The 22130-nt window shown below is 42.9% G+C and overlaps 1 protein-coding gene across 5 annotated transcripts in view; it reads right to left on the bottom strand.

The window, feature by feature from the left end:
• Nucleotides 1–22130, bottom strand: part of LOC121871068 (SET and MYND domain-containing protein 4-like) — a 128070-nt gene that overhangs the window by 65659 nt on the left and 40281 nt on the right. For 4 of the 5 annotated variants that reach the window (XM_042373180.1, XM_042373179.1, XM_042373181.1 and 1 more), the window contains exon 2: nt 9274–9326. The exons of the other annotated variant lie outside the window; for it this stretch is intronic. In XM_042373180.1, coding sequence (XP_042229114.1) covers nt 9274–9314 — 41 coding nt within the window. In that variant the 5' untranslated portion in view covers nt 9315–9326. The remainder of the gene's footprint in view (nt 1–9273; nt 9327–22130) is intronic. 5 annotated transcript variants of the gene reach the window in all.

The raw sequence follows: 22130 nt of genomic DNA, 5'->3' as shown, positions 1-22130 counted from the left end.
ACCCGTCCTCTGGTGCTGGTGGAGTCTGCTTGCTTGTCTGCCTGGCTCTCTCTTCCCTCGGAGTGACTGGTGCTTGTGGTGGTAGTGAATGGTGGGTGAGTGAGGTCTGCCTGCCTGCTTGCTTGCTTCACCCCACCCGTCTCGTTCCTCCTCACCTCACTATAACTGTTGCCTTGTGAATGCCCTGACGATCCTATACTAAATGCATTCCGATCTCTTATCTAACGCACGCACACACACACACACACACACACACACACACACACACACACTTAAGCCTCTGTGATGAAGTAATCTCTCTCTCAAGGTCCCTCCACTTTCATACCGAAGTGAGTAGTTGCATGAGGTAGTTAGCGATAGTTTAAGGAGTTACTGACCGGTTGTTCGCTTTACTGGGGTTGATATGCACTAGAGGGAGGGGGGGGAGGGGGGGCGGGGAGGAGGGGGGAGGAGAGGGTTGAGGGTACTGGAAGTTCGAGAGGTGGCCGCCAGGTGGTAGCACTAGTGGGGGTTAGCATGATATTGTCCACACGTATTATTCAAATCAGTACTTCTTAAATATTCAACGATTTAGATAACCTGTAACGTATTTTAATAAGACACAGAATACAGGAAAATTTACTTGTAATCAATACGATATTTTATTTACAGAACTGACTACAGAATACACGGGGAAATACTGAAACCGAATGTAAACGCATTTTTTTCTTTTCAAACCTGAAGTAAATCGTAAGAATCGGCACCAAGTTAAAATAAAAAATAATAATAATAACATCAACAATGGTAATAATAATAACAATAATAATAATAATAATAATAAATCACAAACGACTATGTAGGTATGCTCAGTATGTCCGTCATGTGTGTGTGTGTGTGTGCGTGTGCGTGTGTGTGTGTGTGCGTGTGTGTGTGTGTGTGTAAGTGTAACAACCGACAAACAGTGATGAAATTATACTAACAACAAGGACAGTTGTATAAGAAGGTGGGGGGTGTTGTGGTGGGTGGGGGGTGTTGGTGGGTGGGGGTGTTGTGGTGGGTGCAGGGTGTTGTGGTGGGTGGGGGTGTTGTGATGGGTGGGGGGTGTTGTGGTGGGTGGGGAGTGTTGTGGTGGGTGGGGGGTCTGTTGTGGTGGGGTGGGGAGTGTTGTGGTGGGGTGGGGGGGTGTTGGTGGGGTGGGGGTGTTGTGGTGGGTAGGGGGGGTGTTGTGGTGGGTGGGGAGTATTTGTGGTGGGTGAGGTGTTGTGATGGGTGGGGGTGTTGTGAGGTGGGTGGGGAGTGTTGTGGTGGTGGGGGGTGTTGTGGTGGGTGGGGGGGTGTGGTGGGTGGGGAGGTGTTGTGGTGGGAGTGAGGGGTGTTATGGTGGGTGGGGGGTGTTGTGGTGGGGTGAGGTGTTGTGGTGGGGTGGGGGTGTTGTGGTGGGTGGGGGGTGTTGTGGTGGGGTGGGGGGTGTTGTGGTGGGGTGGGGGTGTTGTGGTGGGGTGGGGTGTTGTGGTGGGGGCCTCTCTCCTTCTACTTGTTCCCGTTCACTTTTCCTTCTTCATCTTCCTCTTCCATTCGTTTTCTCCTTTGTCTCTTTTCTCCTCCTTTTCCTCCTCCCTTCCTCCTTCTTCCCCCTCTGCCCCCTTCCCCAGATAACAGTGAGGGGGAGGGGTGGGAGGACGGAAATAATGGTAAATGACAACTTATCATCTATAATTAGGGAAGGAGGCGACGACAGGAGAAGGGGGAGAAAAAAGAGGAGAAGAAGAGGGTAGAAAGGGGAGGGTGAAAGGGTAAGGGGAGGGATAGAGATACTAAGGAGAGGACGATAAGGTAAAGGGGAGAGTCAGGGGAAGTGTCAGCCACAGTGAATAACATTACCTTTGTGTGTGTATAATCGCCCTGTGTGTGTGTGTGTGTGTGTGTGTGTGTGTGTGTGTGTGTGTGTGTAGAGGTATATCGTAGACCTCCATAGTTTTTTATCTTTTGCCTCTTCCATCTTTTCCTTTTCTTTTCCTTCCATTTTCCTATTATTGTCTCTCTCCCTTTCCACCTCTTCCACCACTACTACTTTAAAAAACAAATTATCTTCTCTCTCTTATTCTCTTCCTTCGGTGTTCCTCTCCTTTTCCATCTTTTCTCTTTTCCTCCCTTTCCTGTCTACACTAATTCAATCCTTCCTTCCTTCCTTCCTCTCCATCTTTTTCTCCTATTATCATCCTCCCCTCTTCTCCCCCTCCACTATTTTTTTTACCCCCTTCATTCTCCCCCTTAACCCCCTCTAACCCATATTCACCCTCCTCTCCCCCCCCTAACTAATCCAACTTATCTGCTCTAGTTAGCGTTGCCATAACTAATCCAACTAATCCCCCCTAATTACTGTACTAATTATCTCAACCCATCCACCTAATTAGTACCATCTCTAACTAATCCATCTTCCCTCCACTAACTAATCCAGCTAATCTCTCCTAATTACTGTATTAATTATCTCAACTAAACCACCCTATTACCCCTAATTAGTGTTATCTCTAACTAATTACCTTGAGTATTATATAATTACCAAGATGAAACTGTATCCCTGTAACCCTCAGATGTGTTTACTGAACTGCTGTACTGTGTTGTATGTACTGTGCTGTACCCTAGACTATTACAAAATCAACTCTTGTATCCATGTGTTGTTGATAGTCCTGTACCATAAATGTATCACTGTATTTTAAAGACAATCACTGTAATAAAAGTTGTATCATGTTTGCATCGCTGTAATAATACTGTATCATGACTGTAATAATGTACTCAAAAAAAAAATGTATAACACTTCACATAAAACAGCCATTGTATTATTAAAACTGTAACCCCATAACTGTAACACTAATTCATGGTGGCTGTAACACTTTCACTCTGAAGCAAAGAGTCTCATGCAACAAGACGCCCCACTCAATACTTGCCTTCACCTCCTTCCTCTCCATCCCACTCCACCATCGCCCACTCCTCTACCCTCCTCCCCCCCCCCACACACACACCATGCAACAGCCTGTCTATGAAAGGAACCATTCACTCTCCAGCACCACCAGCAGGCGGCCCTCCCAGCACAAGCCCTGAGGCCCTCATAGCTCCTGATGGGGACCTGGATATCGTCAGGGAGGTAGTGGGTGGGAGGGAGGAAGGGATGGAGAAGGGAAGGAAAGAGAGGAAGAATCTGGGTTGATGTTGGTGACAAGGTGGAGGAGAAAGAGAGAGGAGGGGATAGGGAGGAGGAATGAGGTAGAGGAGGAGAGACAGGGACGGTAATGCCTGAAGGAGACTTGAATATCGTCAGGGAGGAAGTGATGGGAGGGAAAGGAGGAAAGAAAGCACCAAAGTGAGGAAGAAAGATGATAAGGAAAGAAAATTGTGTGGAGAACTGGATGTCGTCAAGAAGATGATGGAGGAGAGGGAAGGAAGGGCAGTGCTGGGATGATGGTGGACAGGTCGAGAGTCGGTGCCGAGAGAGAGAGAGAGAGGTCATCATCACGGCTGGAGTCACACAGGGAGGCGGACCTACACAGCATGACTGTTGAGTGACCCCCCCTCGACTGGGCGTGTCTCCCTGCCTCAGGTAAGTCCCTGGCGAGTCCTTGGGGGGTTCTGGGTGGTTATGGTAGGTTCAGGTGTGTGTGTGTGTGTGGGGGGGGGAGAGAGGGTTAAGTATGGGCCCTCCTTTTTCTCCCTCTCTCAACAATCCCTCACCATGCCCCCCATCCTCTCACACTCCCCCCCCTCCCCCCATCAACCTAACCCTTCCCTCACCCTCCCTATCTCCAACAGCCGGCGGGTGGCAAAGAGGCATGATAGGACCCCCAACGCTATCATGCCCACCAATTCCCAGGATGCAACATTGCAAGAGGTAATGTGTCTGGCAGCTCACACAAGGCGCCCTCATACTGCAAGACTGACGAGATGTTATGAAGGAAAGAGAAAATATCAAGTAGAAACGTTTAAGAATTCTTTTGATGAAATGGTCTCTCTCTCTCTCTCACCAGAAGTATCAGGTATCAGAGTGTTTTCATATCACTTAATTACCACTTAATTGAGAAGGAAATCACTGTCTATATCAACAACGTCTACTGAAATCGCTTTTCTTTACGTTGACGAGATAATAACTGCATCAGACCCAGTAATTGGTGGTTCTTGGAGGTTGTGAACAGTGCTTCATAACCCTGGCAAATGAAGCATCTAGAACTACGAAGACCATAGTGAACAGTGCTTCATAAACCCTGTCAAATGAAGCACCTAAAACAAAACAACAACAAAGTCACTTAAAATAAATGCAATATTTTCACTCACACAAAGAAACATTATCATATCAACACTCGGTACAAAAAATAACAATATTATACACAAACACTTGAACCTAATCCAAAAATGTACAACACACATTTTTTAGTAGAGTGAAATTACTTCCATAAAAAAAATAACAAGTCATAAAATTCACTTATAAATAATCACTTATAACACTTACCTTTCCGTAGTGATGTATTCTCCAGGTGTGTAGTAACTTAAACACTTAACTGTATCACTTAAGTATCACTACCACAATGAACCGTTCCAGTTGGCAGTTCAATGACACACTGAACAGGCGAGTCATTCACACACCTACACGCCATTACTCTGGGTTCTATATGTGCACACGTACACACACACACACACACACGTTGGACTGTACACGTGTCCATATAGATACACATGTACACCTACTCTCTACACTGTGTATTTAACTCATATTAACGTGATAATAACTGCAAGTGTCATAATCTTTCGTGTCTCTCGAAGCATCATAACCTTAGCCCCATACCATAAAGTCAACGCCAGCACGAGCAATCAGCAGTGTCTGGCGTTCCTCTTCACTATGCAATTACGTGTCAATTGGAATGTCACCTCACCTTCTACCTACAGTGGCGCTTATTTTATAGTTACAGAAGAAGACGAAAAGTTCAATTACTCCGAGACACTGGTTCGAATCCCAACCAAAGAACGTTATCTAGTTTTTCCACAAAGAACTGCAGTTATTAACCCACTCACGTTAATAAATATATACAGCACACAGTAATGCTAAATTTACTAAACCATAACAATCATATTACACTACATGTCATAAATACCTTCACTCGGTACCATAAAATAAAAGTACATATGGTACTCCATATAACAGTATCTCAACATTTACTACACATCGAACAATATACATAAGGATACATATTTATACATACACGTAAATATAACCAGATGATATACAGGTACAGGTATATTCATGTGTATATAGATTACTACAAGTCCACAAAGTCAACACCATCACTAGCATAACATAACACATCAAATAAGTGAAAAGTAAACAGCTTTAATAACACACATAATAACGTTAAGTAAACAACAACAACAATCACGCCAGCAACACCACATTGCGTAAGATTTGCGTCAGCACACCATTACGACACACGCAACACACGCAACACACACACGCGCGCGCAATGTTATGGATAAGTTATTAACATCTCACAAAAAGACTAATGCTGTTATCTTCTCTCTCAATTAAAAGAACAACACAACAGCATTATTAATGTTCCCTTCATCAAACTGGCATAAGAAGGTCCATAAGCTAGCAGGGGCTGTTGGCTATCACAGGAGCAGAGTAACACAGGAATGATGGTAGAGTCATATTCGGTATTAAAAAAATGGCCCCATAACCTTTTGGGGGGGGAACTGTGTGTGTGTGTGTGTGTGTGTGTGTGTGTGTGTGTGTGTGTGTAAAGACGTTTTTAGTGTGGGTCTATGAATCTCTATAAACATCTTTAAACACACACACACACACACACACACACACACACACACACCAACTTTAAACCCCTAACATAAACCCTCTACAACAAAACACACATAAACCAAGCGAACTAAAAGCAACAGAGGCGTCATGGGTTTAACAGCACCTAACTAAATTAAAACAGTAACATAAAACAAAACAATACGTCATTTCTTACCAAAGTAGCCAAGCGGGGACAGACAGAGAGACAGAAATCAAACAGAATGAGGACAGACAGGAGACGGTAAAAACACGAGACAGAAACGACAGGAAAATCATCATATTAGACAAAAAAATAAACACGACACAGTATAAAACGACGGGAATAAAGGACCAAAAAAAAGGGAGGAAAGTTGAAATAAAAAGAGAATAAAGGAATGTAATAAAGAAGTGAACAGGTGGGAAGTGGTAATAGGCAGAATTATTGGTATTATTCTTCGCCTCCGATGTGAAGAACAAGACTGAGGTTATCAAAGTCAGCGTCTGTCTGTCTGTCTGTCTGTCTGTCTCCTACACGAATCCTCTTTGGTAAATAAACTGATCCTCCAGCTTATCTCTTGACTAAGCTCCGCCCACTTTCAGCGTTCTTTAGCTGTGAATGAAACACGTCTTGAACCTAAAATATCCTGAGAGATTATCAAGCCCAGGGTCAACGGTCATAGTAAGAGAGCTTATAATAGCCACATAAAGATAGCAAAAGATCGGGGTCAAAATGTCGTAAAAATAAGATTAAAAATGTAAAATCTTTATGGTCATTTTTTCATAGGTCAAAAAAATTAATATCAAGTTCATATTTGTCATGGGTAAGGTCACAAGATCACAGGTGTCATGAAAGTGAGGTCACAAGATCACAGGTGTCATGAAAGCGAGGTCAATAGATCACAGGTGTCATGAAAGTGAGGTCACAAGATCACAGGTGTCATGAAAGCGAGGTCAAAAGGTCACAGGTGTCATGAAAGTGAGGTCAAAAGGTCACAGGTGTCATGAAAGTGAGGTCAATAGATCACAGGTGTCATGAAAGTGAGGTCAAAAGGTCACAGGTGTCACAGTGCTAGCTGATGACACCTTATGCCTCTCGGATGACAGACTTTGATGCCACTGAAGGAGGGGGGGGGGCATGCCATACCTTCTTGACGATGACTTGGTGGTGGGGGTGGAGGGGGGGGGGATGACACTAACATAGGTACTACTGTAGGGGTTCAAGTATGATGGTGCAAAGGGTTCAATAAGAGACATCCCACAGGAGAGGTTCCAATAAGGTTCAAGGTGAGAATTTCAGTTAGATTTAGTTCCTAAGTAAAAAAGTTTCAATTAAGGAGGTTCCAAAGCAGAGGTTCCATAATAGGTTCGACCAGTAAGAGGGGTTCCACAAGAGGTTCAAGAACACATAAGGTTAAATAATGGTAATATTTACATTTTTATCTGTGTTAAGTTAATGTTATAATATTTTGAACGCTGTTGAGGTGAGATAAATTATATTATCCTTTTTTTCTGGAGGGAGATGGTGAGGGAGTAAGGGTGAGTGAGGGAGATGGTGAGGGAGTAAGGGTGAAAGTGAGTGAGGGAGATGGCGAGGGAGTAAGGGTGAAGGTGAGTGAGGGAGATGGTGAGGGATGGTTAGGGTGATGGTGAGGGAGAATGAAGGAGATGGTGAGGAAAAGAGGAAAAATTATATTGATGAAAATGACAATGACAGTGGAGGTACAATAACACGTCTACCCTCCAGATGTACTTCACTAGGCGTTACCTCACACCTCCGTCACCCTCACTCCTCAGAGACCGCCTCATGACGCCAATTTATCACCAAAATAGAGATAAAAAAAATCGGTAAGTGGCAACCAGAGGAACAATAACTACCCCAATTACTGACCCAATTACTACTGTCTCTGGGGAGGTGGGTAACGGGAACCTATTTAAGGAAAAACATTTAAGGGATCAAGTTTAGGAATCTTTTAAGGTTGGTTTAGATACGAGGTTTATTTTTAGGTAATACTTTAAAAAAATATAAACATTCAGGTATGGTTTTAAAGTATTCTGGAGTCTATAAGAATGTTCTTTCGGTGTTTTAAGACTCTCAGTGATGTTTAGTGTTTATTTGTTATTGTTTTTTTATGACGAGGAATGTTTAGCTGTGTCAGTCAATCAGTCAGTCAGTTTGTTTGTTGAGACTCCAGGGGTGACGTCTACAACAACACCAAGATTATGTAGATGTGGGGGAAGAGGATTCAGGTACCCGAACCATAACAAAAACACCACCGCCAGTACGAGCAATCACAAGCGTCTGGCGTTACCTTCTACACCCACAACGAGGGAGAGGAGGTTTGTTGCGAGTCTTTTGCCAGTACTGGAGGGGGTGTTCACCATATGGAGGGGGCGGGGGGGGGACAACGAGGAGAGGGGGAAGGTTCAGGAAATGATACTGGGGTGGAAAATATAAATTACGCCGCCAAAGTTAACACAGAGGGGGTGATAAGGACGGCGGGGGGTCATCCTAGGTCGAGGGGTGGAGAGGAGGGGGAGGGAGAGCACCATCAGGGTCATACAAAGGTCACGAGGTCACGGTGGTGTGGTGGACTCTGAGATCCAGGGTTTAAAATAGGGATACTGTAGTGGGGACGGGGGAGGGGGGCAGACGGCGTGCAGAGAGTCACAGAAACACGAAGGCGGGTCATGGAAGTCTCGGGGAGTGGGAAGCGAAGGTCGAAAATTCCTGAAAAAAGTACAGAAAGGAATCCATCACGACAGAGGAACATAAGACCCAAGAAACCCAAAGGTGAGGAAAAGTTGTCTAGACGCGAGACCACAAAGATCTTCTCGCCTCGGCTACAAGTCTTCATCACACACGCTGACTGGAGGACAACTCGTCGGTGTGTCAACTCCGACCAGTGAACATCACACACAAACACAGAGAACGTGACACTGCATCCAGATCATAAGCTGGGGGTGGCAGTAAGGGAGTCGTCTGGATCCTTGAGGGGGACGTCGGAAGGCAAAGAAGGGGAGGAGGTGATGTATAATCATAGACGTACGATAGGGTGCAGCAGGGGGGGGGGGCAATACGGAGGGTGGGGACAGGGGGACGAGTTCGACGAAGTTATCTAAAGTTGTATGAGGTTTGTTCTCTAGTGGAGGGGAGGAGGGGTAGTGGAGTGGGGTAGGGGGAACAAACGTGAAGCATTAGTAGTTAAAGAAAAGAAAAACGATGACCATATAACCGTCATCACGATGCAGGAGTGTCAAGTGTTAAGAGTGCGTGAAAGCATCTGGTGGTAGTTTAGAACCGTTCATGAGGGCGATGGTCAAGCCTTAGTTAACGGTGGAGGAGGAGGAGATAAAACAAGGATAAATTCTAAAACAAAAAAGATCACTACAATGTCCATGCACAACTCTACACTTCCGGTGCCGAAGCCTCAGCGAGTGCCAGAGGACAGTGCCACAGGTGCCAGGCGAGTGACCCTCACCGATTTAGTTGTGGGAGGGGGTCGGCGAACGGTTGGGCCATTGCGGGGAGCTCCTAAAGTTTGTGAACAACAAAATTATGTGAGTCTTCCTGCTTCCTGTATGTGAAGGGAGGGGCAAGGGGAGCAAGAAGGACAAGGAGAAGAAAAGTGGGAGAGAGAATGGGAGAATGTCTAGAGAAAAAGATATAGAGGAGAGATAAAGAAAGTGACAGCGAGAAGAAAGAAAAACACGGAAGAATAAATACATAACAGAAAGAGATGAAATTCAGACGGAGAAAGAGAAGAGGAGGAGAGAGGAGCAGGAGGGCACGAGAGGCTCTACAGGCCAGGGAAGGTTTGGTCAGAGTATAAATCATAGTATGTTTTAACAATACACTCAACTCAGTCAACACCCCGGGACACAGGCGGAGGATAAATACACTGCTCTGTACACCCTCTGGCCCTCCTTCCTCTTCAACTAATCATCAAGGGCGTATACTAACTCCTTCCTCCTCTAAAACAAGTTCCTCTACACCTAACTATCCAATTCACACCCAAATCTCGTCTCATTAACCTACAGAAACACACTTAGACAACACTAATCTAACTTTGGGTAAATTAAGTCCCAATCTCAATAGACCCCAAGTTCCCATAGACCCTCAACCTAATCATGGGGTCTATGTGGATTAGGGACTATTAGAATTAAGCCTTAACCCTGATAGTTACGTTGGGGAGGGAGGACTTGGGGGGGGGGGGTTGTTAGGACTGGGGGCTATCTGACTAGCCATCCACTTATCTGGTACTTCAGAAACTCAGGCAGTGACCTCTCGTCTTGCCAACACCATTATGATATTCAACCACACGCCACTACCACCACCACTTCCACCCTCTACCAGCACCACCTCTACCACCACCACCACCACCAAAACCTCTACCACCACTACCACCACCCCTACCACCCCCAGCACCCTCCTCCACACACCGGTTCTCTTCCTCCTTCACATTTCCCCGGGTCTCTGTACCTCAAGATGTCTCTCAACTTTAGGCAAATTCACCTTAGTGCTTCTCTCTCTCTCTCTCTCTCTCTCTCTCTCTCTCTCTCTCTCTCCAGCATTCAACACGTCAGACCATACAAGGAGACCATCCACTATATATGGTGTGTGAATGTAAGGCTATGGCTCCTAACCTAACCTAACCAAACCACAACCTAACCTAACTACAACCTAACCTAACCACAACCTAACCTAACCACAACCTTTTCCTCCGATTTCTCTCATACACTTTGAATTAGACGGAAACTTAGGAAAGGAAAAAAATGACTTACAAATATAGACAAATTATCTTAAGTCAAAAGGGAAAAAAATTAAATAATTGAGGAAAGAATTAAATATCTCAAAGAAAATAATTGTAATTGAAAAAAAAATAATAATTAAGATTTTCTATTGTAATTATAAATGAAGGTAATTAATTAGGTATAATTTTGAGATAGATTCTAATTATAATATATATTTAATTAGATAAATATACTTGCTTGACTTAAATAAAAAAACTTCATTAACTTAAATTACTTGATAAATCACTTAAAATTAACAACTTAATATTAATATAACTGTTACTTTAAATCACATAGGCCTATATTAACTCCACCAATTACATATATAAGCTTAATCTCATATCAATAACTTGTAATCAAATATCATAAATTAAATCACATATCAATAAATCACAAATATCTCAATAACACAAAGCATCACTCACCTCATTAAATTACTCATATAAATCACCTATAATTAAATAACTCAAGATTATTTATAAGTTATGTAATAAATAACCAAAATCAATCACGTTCATTAGGTATATCAAACCAGAGTAAAGTAAATAAAAAATCACACTCAATTAACCACTTCAATAACTCACCTAAATCACTCAGGTGTATTATTTATTAATCAACTCACACATGTTAAAAAAAATCACACTCAATTACCCACCTTTCTTGATTAACACGTTAAAAAATCACTTGCATAAATCACGTCAAAAATTCACTTAAATTAATCACTTTTAAGACACTAACTCAATTAAATAACTCACACCAACGTCAAAAAATCACTTAAATAACTCAGACCCTCTCAATCACAGCAGGATATTTAATTTCACTTTAAAACACGAAGCAGAGAATACATTTTACTCTGAATTGGCTTCAAGGTGACAATTACACACCGGGAATAGGTCAAAATTGGATGAAATGGGCTATAAATAGGTAGAAATGTAGGGAAAATTGGTCAAAATGGGATAAAAATGGGTAGAAATTGGGAAAATAGGTAGAAATGGGATTAAATTGGGTTAGAAATTGGACCAAATAGGTTGAAAAGGGATGGATAATAACGTTGGAATAGGTTAGAGTATAGAATGAGTAGAACGAGAAAATAGTTATTATTATTATTATTATTATTATTATTATTATTATTATTATTATTATTATTATTATTATTATTATTATATCTGAATGTTATTGTCATTATAGTACACACAGTTCCTACCGCCCATCACCCCCATCATCATCATCATCCCCGTCATCATCATCATCATCATCATCCCCGTCATCATTATCATCATCACCGACCACTACCAACACTCCCAGTGGTACTTAATCCCACTACCACCACCACTACCAGTACCACCACCACCAGTACCACCACTACTACCACCACCACTACCACCACCACCACTACCATCAACAACATTTTCACCACAATGACAACCATTATTATATCTTCTAACCAACACCATTATTCTCGCTTTCCTCCTACCCCCTCTCTCCTTCTTCCTCCTCCTCCTCCTCCTCCTCCTCCCTCCTTCTTCCTCCTCCCTCTCATCTACTCACACCCCACAACACGCAAAGTACTCTCCCTTCTCTCCTCCCTCCCAACTCATCCCTTCCTCCTCCCCTTCCCACCTCCCTTCCCTCCTCGGCCACTCTTTCTTGACCACCACCATACAGCATTTTATGTCGACTTGGTGTTTTGACAATAGGTCAAAATTAACATACAGGAACTATGGGTGAATTTGAGCGAGCGGGCGGGTATGGGGTGTGGAGGGAGGGGGGGTAATGGCCACTGGATGGGGTAACCAATGGATAGGTGATGGTGGATAGGGATGGATGGTGAATATAGGCAGGGTGGTGATATTGTTAAGAGAATGAAGAGGTAGGAAAGCAGTAACGTAATGGGCTTCAGTAGACGACATTGCTAATTGACATGCTAAGGAAAATGGGTAGGGAGAGTCTGATATGGGGGGAGATGGGTGGGGTGGGGGGGAGGGGGATGGGGGAGTGGGTGGGATGGGGGGGGAGGGGTGGGATGGGGGAGTGGGTGGGATGGGGGAGGGGTGGGATGGGGAGGGGGGTGGATGGGGGGAGGGTGGGGTGGGGGAGGGGTGGGGTGGGGGAGTGGGTGGATGGGGGGAGGGGGATGGGGGGGGGAGGGGGTGGGATGGGGGGAGGGGTGATGGGGGGAGGGTGGGATGGGGGAGGGGTGGGATGGGGGAGGGGTGGGATGGGGGAGGGTGGGGTGGGGAGGTGGGATGTAAAGGGGTGGGATGGGGGAGGGTGATGGGGGAGGGGTGGATAGGCAAGGGTGCTAGGGGAACGCTATGGAAGGAATGGAGACTGAAATGTGGGGGGAATATATATGCTGTGGTGATGGAGAATGGGGAGGGGGTGGATAGAGACGAGAGTATGATGATAGGAGATGGTGATGGAGACGGAGGGATGGGGAGGAGAAGGAGGGGGGGGTGGGTACGGATAGGAGAGAGATGGGGGAAATAGGGAGGTGATAGAGGGGATGGGGAGGTATAAGAAGGAGATAGGGAGGGATAGAGGGGAGAGGGCTAGGAATAGGGAGGAGGATAGGGAAAGGATGTGGTAGGGGGTGGGGGAGGATGTGGTGTGATTTTAGTAGGTGATAATGTATGGGTGGTGAGTCACCTCCTTGGGAAGCTGCCCCTTTGGGTGAATGGACTGACTAGGTCCTGCTGAATACCACTTAGGGGCTGCTGGGGGCTAGGCTGGGGTCTGCTAGGGTTATAGGGGATGGGGGCTATTGGCTTCTTGGAAATTGGAGTTTCTGGGGGTGTAGAAGTTAGTGGGGTCTTGGGGCTGGTGAGGTGAGGGGGCTGATAGGGTTTGCCATTGGTTATTAGGGAAGGAATCTCTCTCTCTCTCTCTCTCTCTCTCTGGTATTCATTTATTCCATCTCCCCTTCAGTTCATATTTTCCCTTAACTCCTCTGTCCCATTTTTATCCAGGAACTCTCTCTCTAATTCACCCTTCCCTCCTCCCTCTCCCTCATTAACCCACAAAAACAACACTAACCATCCTAACTACTGTACAACCACTGCTGCTGACGTCATCCTTCTCAGTCACGAAAGGGGTAAATGAATTAAGTGACATCATCATACTTCAGGGCATGATAAATATATTGATTTCATTATAGTTCGAAATATACTGAATATATCTATTTTATAAGGTATAATGAATGTATACCAAGTTATTCTAACCTTATAATTCTTTGATATATAATGAATGTATCTAATAATACTTCAGGAAATAATACTGAATAATTCTTCATGATATGTGATATAGATCTATAAAATAACATTCATTTTGTTATAATGTAAAACTTCCGAAAGAGGAAATTAAAAAAAAATCTAACTTTCCAGATTTAAAAAAATATCTTTTCAGTGTATTATTTCCCCACAGTAATTAATATCATTATTTTCTCTATATTCTTATTTTTATTATATAGACGCATCAATTAAATAATCCTCTTGGCCAATGAAAACCAACACGAGAGATATTAGCTTTAATCTGATTGGTCTATCTGCAACAGAATATATTTTTCAACCGGTATTAATAATATTTACTTATTTCTCCATAAATAGAGGCGTTGCAGACAGACTTGTTTTGGGTCGTTCATTAACTGATTAAAATATATTCGGATAAAATGACCATATTACACACACACACACACACACACACACACACACACACACACACACACACACACACACACACACACACACACACACACACACACACACACACACACACACACACACACACACACACACACTAGGTTCAGAGTACGGCATAGGTAGACCAATTGATAAACTATATGTTGATTTAACCACCAAAATCCTAATTAAGGAAACCTGTACCGGTGTAACCCCTTGAGTACTGCTTCTTAACCCATTGAATACGGTGTCCTAGAATCCCTATTCCTGTGTGAACGATAATTAGGAACCCAATAGGCTAATTCGTTGTACTCGGAGGTTAACAGGTGACCACGTACAGAAGTGACAAGGCTACACATTGTTGACGATTTTGAAAGCAAGATTCAACCTTCCACTTTCAACGTATCTATTTTTTTGCCTTAAATTCGTGACTAATTGATTCATTGTCACGATAAACCTCACCCTTTTGTTCTGAATAACTGAAAAAAAAATATTATATCAACTTCTTAAGAACTATGAGCCGACGTTGAGGAAAGTGAGAAAATTCCTCCTCGAGCGTAATGTAAACAAAACGATAACTTATGCTCTAATGAACGACGTCCTGACATAACCGAGCTCTCCCCTCCATGGCGGCTGCATTATATAATTAATTAGTTTCAACATCATCAAAGGAAAAGCATGAACGAGGATGTAAAAGTTGAAAGCTAACCACGTCGGTGAAATTACATGGTTAATTATAAAAGCGCACCTGTAACATAACACTGTGTGGCATGAGTTGATGACATGTCTGAGTGTACGATGACAACAGAAAAACATTGGAACCAACAACAACAACAACAACAACAACAACAATAATAATAATAATAATAATAATAATAATAATAAGAAGAAGATGAAGAAGAAAAAACACATCTAATACCCATTACTCAACAGATACAGTATAGCCAGATACAAGGTGTTGAGCTGAGATGACACCATCACATCACAGGTCTTGACACACACGTGGTAATCTGAGTGCTGGCCTGTTACCTAAGTGTTCACCCCATGGAAAATAACATGCATTATTATTATTATTATTATTATTATTATTATTATTATTATTATTATTAGAGTATTATTATTATTACTACCATACAGGCCACAAATACGTCAATAATACCGGCGGGTTTTGAGTCTTAAAAATGCGTGTGTATAAGTTAATATTTTTTCCCTTAATTGGTAAAGTGAAGAAGCATAGAACAACCTCACTCACTCACTTCACAGAGAACAGGTAAAATGATGCTGACGTTGTAACAGGACTCTATCGTTGCTAAGTTCTCTTATCCACAAAACAGATAAAATTTACAATGGGAAGCCTTGAGAACCCTGGTGACTGCATTCAACTGCCGCCTCACTTAAGCCAAAGAAAACAACACTTGCGTCTAAAATGGAGTTGGAATTGCAAGTGGATTCTAGTTGTAACAGGAGTCTATTGTACTGTTATTGTCCTTAAATATCTTGGGGTAGTGGGATCGAACGTGGGTACTCGAGTTGTACTACATGAGTGTTTTCTCCGCCTGTGTGTACCGTGGTGGTGGGAGGGTGACCGACCAGGAATTGATCGTAACAGGAAATACGATTCATTGCGACAAGCACAATATGGTGGGGGTGGAGGGGGTGGGGGAGTAATGTTGTGTCAGAATTTTAAAACTTCAATTTGTTTTTGTTTTTAATTTTTTCTATTGATTAAAAGTTAAAAGTTCCTACATTTTGAGTTCGTTTTCCGGCATTTTTATCAGAAACTCATACACGTAGAATAATGTGATCCTGACTACATGAACGTAATCAAACAGGAACCTTAAATATTCGTCCAAAATCGATACGAAAAAAGGTAGAAGGGGAATTGAAGAGACATTATAGCCCCCAAGTCAATAAAGTACTATCCCACAGGTCACTCAATGGTTCATCTTCCCATCAGTTATCCCGAATAAAATAGCCTTTGCTGTAACATAATTCCGGCCCGTCTGTCGCCCGCCGCCCTTCTTGTTGACAAATGGCTCCGTGCGTCACGTTGGCAGGGAATTATGTTCGCGTGAGCTAATTTTTCGTTCGCCGATCGATTCGCAATTTGGGATTATAAATTGAGGAGTGTGAAAACTGGGACACTCTCGCCCTTCATGGAGTGGGTGAGGGGGGGTGAGGAGGGTGAGAAGGGTGGGAGGTGAGGGGGTCGAGTGACGGGGGGTGGAGGGTGAGGGGGGCTGAGTGAGGGTGAATATGGGACGTTTCAAACTTTAGCGAAAAACTATATTAAATTATTCAAGAACTTAAGAAAATATAAAGAAAAATATTAAACTTTTCCTAAACCTTATAAAGAATAACTTAAAACATCTCACCCCCCAAAAATATACATTGGAACTCTTAAGCGAAACAAAATACTTCACATATATTGGACAGTTCCACACACACACCGTCTTCGGCCTTCATTGGGTGAGGACGTCTGTAGAAGCTGCCCGCTGAGGGGTCTTTTAGGCCATGGAGGCAGCTGCCAGCCTGCTCTGTCGGGCCTTCCCCTTCCCCATCTCCTCCTCCCCACCTGGATTTATCAACATCCTCCCAAAGATTGACGATCAACCTACAAGTGATACACAAAAGTGATAATTTTAACTCGAAATAAACAACTGTTAGAGTGACAATCAGTGCTTAGCGGTCAAGGTTGACCTGACGCCGACCTGACACACAAGGGGTCCGCTGTACACCCACCACCACCAACACTGGACAAGAAGCCAAGAAAGACTCCAAACTGCATCAGAAGAGAAATGGGGACTCCTTACTCCACCCATGAGGATCAAGAACCATCTCCAACACCCTGTGTGAGGTGAAGGACCTACCCGGTCCCGGACCACGTAGTGAGGGAGCAGCTTAGCACCCGGGTACGACGGCCATCCAAATCGTGGGAAGGACTTTGTTGGCGCTAATATCAGGTCACAAGAATGTCTACAAGACCAGCTCCCACCGTACCAGTTCTATAGTTAATCTATATGTTGACTCGGTTTCTGTATTGAAAGCTTTTGTCAATCAAGTGACCCACTCCCCGATTTCACCATATGTAACTTATCTCTGTTCATTGTATATTTTCAGCCTTCGGGCTGATGTTATCTTAATAAACCGTTAATTATTATAATTATTACACACACACACACCCAAATAATGCTCTTTTTAAATCACTTTACGTTACTTGAGCGAATTCAGGCAGCTGGGCGCCACTATTCCCAGCTGTTCTGTTCACGGTTACAGCTCAGTCGATACTCAAGCCAACAGGATGGTGACTTGACGAGATAGAAACATGATATATAAACGAGACATGAAAGCGAGATATATTCACGAGATAAATAAACACGATATATAAACGGGATATAAAATAGCGAGATATATTAACGAGATAAATAAACGAGACAAAACCGAGATTTATTCACGAGATATAAATAAACATGATATATAAGCGAGGCAAAAATAGCGAGATATAATATAAACGAGGCATAAAACAGCGAGATATATTAACAAGATAAACATGATATATAAACGGGATATGAAACAGGTTCTAGTCACGTTAAGGTGTTTAAACTAAAGGTGATAAAAGGTTAAGGGATTGGTAGGTGAAGGTGAACATCAGGGCAGACTACACCTGTTATGGCGGAGTGATACTAAATGAATAAATGACACCGAATTAATGAATGGAAATGAACCAGAATGAATGAATGAGTGAATGTCAGTGTCTGGTGCTATGCTGTGGACATAATTAAAGGGACAATGAAAAACAATACCCAGATTTGATTAGAAACTTATTAAATATGTATGATTTTAATCGACAGACAGACAGACTGAGAGTGAATTTGTGTGTGTGTGTGTGTGTGTGTGTCAAACGAGCCCACCGTTTGAGTTAATCTCTTTACAATTCTTTATTATACTTTTACGTTTTAACAATAAGAAACTATATGAAATTCATACAACATATTTACAGCAAAAATACATAAATACTTTATATAAACACAACTACTAAAGCATTAAAATAAATACCAATTCTAGAAACATATATATATATTTTAACGATATATTTCATTGTTCATATTTACGGATTATTTTATTTTAACCCGAAATAAATTATCATATTAATGTTTTTCCCCCGTTTATGTATTCATCCTCTTAACATATACCATTTTAAGTCCGTATCCCCCCCCCTTAGGGTCCCGAGGCGGTCACCCAATCAGAGGCCACTATTGATCGACCCAGTAGAGGAGAGTAGGAGGAGGAGGGGGTAGGGGAGGGGTAGGTAGGGGGGGAGGGGAGGGGGGCAGGAGGGTAGGGTTAGAGGGGAATGGGAGGGGGGGTAGGAGGGTAGAGGGGAGTGGGAGGGTATTTTCCAAGGTCCTCTCTCTTGTATTTTAGCCAACCGCGTCGCGTCTCCGTGAACTTGAATTATTTAATCTCCTGTCATTTCCGCAATCAATATACGCGGGAAAAATGATTTATTGGGCTTTGTTGGTCCTCCGTTCACCCCCCTCCCCCACACACACAGCCAAGCCCACCTCTATTCCCCACCCCCCCCACAACCCCCGCCTGAGTGAGTGAAAAAAATACAGGCCCGCCATGACGGACAGATGGAGGAGAGCCGTTCATTCAATTGTGTTTGTTTACGTTTCACTGTTATACTCTTGTGGAGGAGGGGGGGAGGAGGGGGAGGGAGAAAGGACTGGGGAGGGGGGGGAAGGGGAGGGATTGAGTAGGGGAAAGGGGAGGGACACTTTTCCAATTCTCGTGTACTAATTTTTTCGTGATGGTGTGGAGGGGAGAGAGAGAGAGAGGTATAGCTATTTTGTGTTTTGTGGGTTTGTCTTTTTCTTCCTTGTTGGCTCTCTCTCCTCCCTCTCCCCCTCTGCCCTCCTCCCTCTATCCCCCCCTTCTCTTTCTCTCTCTCCTTTCTCTCTCACTTCTCTATCCCTCCCCCCCTCTCCGTTGACCAGTTTTGTTGTTGTCTCCAGAGCGTCGTCCAGCTGGTGACTCAAAGCAACGCGTGGTTTTGTTTCCGCTCTTTGTCTATTGTTTATTAATTGTGTCGGCCCGGGGGAGGTGGTCCTGTTAAACCTCTCTCTCTCTCTCTCTCTTCTACACACGGGGGTCATACAGGGTCACAAGGGCCATGCAGGGTCACAAGGGCCATACAGGGTTACAGTGTTATACAGGGTCACAGGGTCATCATCTTGGCTGGCATCTCAAGAATGTGGTTAATTCCCCCGACCGCAATGCAGATAATGTCCGCCTTTTATTCTTCTCCGCCCAGTATTAACAGTCACGCAGTCTCCTAGAGATGCCTAGTGTGTACTGGGGGAAAAACACACCCGGAGATATACATACTTACATATATACGGCTACCACGTGGAGACAGACTTAAGTATATTATTACAAAAACACAAACGACGTGTGTGTGTGTGTGTAAAATATACACTATCTTACGAATAAACTGACGAAATATACACTATCTTCCGAATAAACTGACGAAATATAAACTATCTTACGAATAAACTGACGAAATATACACTATCTTACGAATAAACTGACGAAATATACACTATCTTACGAATAAACTGACGAAATATAAACTATCTTACGAATAAACTGACGAAATATACACTATCTTCCGAATAAACTGACGAAATATACACTATCTTACGAATAAACTGACGAAATATAAACTATCTTACGAATAAACTGACGAAATATACACTATCTTACGAATAAACTGACGAAATATACACTATCTTACGAATAAACTGACGAAATATACACTATCTTACGAATAAACTGACGAAATATACACTATCTTCCGAATAAACTGACGAAATATACACTATCTTACGAATAAACTGACGAAATATACACTATCTTCCGAATAAACTGACAAAATATACACTATCTTACGAATAAACTGACGAAATATAAACTATCTTACGAATAAACTGACGAAATATACACTATCTTTCAGCAAGACGACACTTCAAGGGAACAGGTACAATGGTACATAGACTCCCTGTAAAGCTCAGGTGACACACGACTACTACAGTACAGTCAGACGGACAAGGTGTTGGGGAACACTGTAGCCTTGTTTATTGAGGTGAGCGGAGTAGTGCGAGGCAGGGAGGGAGAGAGGGAGGGAGAGAGGGAGGGAGGGAGGGAGAGAGGGAGGAAGGAGAGGGGGAGGGAGGAGGATGGTGAGAGAGATTATTGGTCTTGTAACACGTGTTGTGGTGCGGGAAGGAGGGGCGAGGGAGGAAGGAGGGAGAGAGAGAGAGAGAGAGAGACGGTAATAGGCAGACAGAGAGACAGTAGCAGGTTGTTGGGCCCTGTCCCTCCCCCTATCCTTATAGCTCTTAAGTATGGGGGCCTGTCAAGACTGGGGCCCATCAGGACTAACACGCCAAAAACAAACCTCAATCCCATAGGTTAAGCTTGTTAGGTTGGGGCCCAAAAGGACAGGGTCACATTCACTTGAAATGGGGGGCCTATTTCCTCTGGCAGTGATTGACTAAACTCTTGCTACTTACCTCTCATTCAACTCGTCCTTTCTCACCTCCCCGATGCCTCACCCACCTACCCAGTCACGAGGTCAAGTTCACGACAAGAAGGTCAATAGGGTGACCTTGTTTACCCCCCCCCCTTTAATAGCATACATAAGAGTGGTTAGGTGAAGTCTAGGAGTCGGTCTTGTTTTGGTGACCACGTTCGTCCCCTGAAACTCGTGACGTCATAAGCAATGTTTATCTCGTTCGGATTATCTGCGGATTCACTAGACGAACGGCGGGATTATTTCGATTTTGTTTTCTTAAATAAAAAATGTAGTTCATAGTTTGTTCTCGATTTTCTTTATGAAATTGTGGGTTTTTGTTTAGAAATTCCCGAAGAAACAGGGGATATTTTTCTCTTTGTGAAATAAGATATAAATTGACTACACATCTTTTCTAATTTATGACAAAATAGCAAATATATTTCTCGATATTTTTGTAACATTTTTCCAACTACCCGACAAAATGGAGAATTTATAGAGAAGTATATGTCACGTGTTTCTCTTAACCTTTTTTCAACTTCCTGACAAAACAGAGAAGCTATTTCACTTATTTTTCTTAATCTTTTTTTTTTCTTCAAATTCCGGACGAGAGAGAGAGAGAGAGAGAGACTATAAATATTTTCTAGTATATTTCCACACTTGTCTCTTTCTCAACTGGAGACTAAATTTCTCTTTCTCACTTTCTCTACAAAAAAACAAACCACACACACACACACACACACACACACACACACACACACACACTCCAACTTGTATTCCGCCTTCCTGTCTACAGTGTGATATACATCTCTACAAACCTTACTACAGAGGGAACACATACCTACCCCCCCTCCCCTCTCCTTCCTGTAGCTCGTGAAATACCGACACAACTTTTAGAAAACGAAAATAAATCTTTTCTTTTGATTGTGTGGGTTGGGTTAGGTAAAGGCTAATAGGTCCGCCGCAGTTTCCTTTAACACACCAAAGGAGAATCTATCATTAGTTTGCCTCAATGTCTATTAGAACAAAAAACTGAGCCCTTTAAAATATAGCTAAATATTTCGGTACATTAATAGATGAAAGTTAATTATTCTAAAAGACTTCAACGATAGTGTTCCAATAATGTGAGATTTCAAGAGTTGTTAAATAAAAGTCATTCTATTGATGGTTATGAAAGAGTTCTTCTAAAAGGTCCAAAACACAGTGTTCCAATAATGCGTTCTTCTAAAAGGTCCAAAACACAGTGTTCCAATAATGCGAAATGTCAACATCAAAAGTCGTGTCATTAAGA

Source organism: Homarus americanus, unplaced genomic scaffold (assembly GCF_018991925.1).
Source record: "Homarus americanus isolate GMGI-L3 unplaced genomic scaffold, GMGI_Hamer_2.0 scaffold52512, whole genome shotgun sequence".
NCBI classification, from domain to species: Eukaryota; Metazoa; Arthropoda; class Malacostraca; order Decapoda; family Nephropidae; genus Homarus; species Homarus americanus.
The sequence above is the reverse complement of the archived record's forward strand: the minus strand, read 5'-3'. Positions and strand labels throughout refer to the sequence as shown.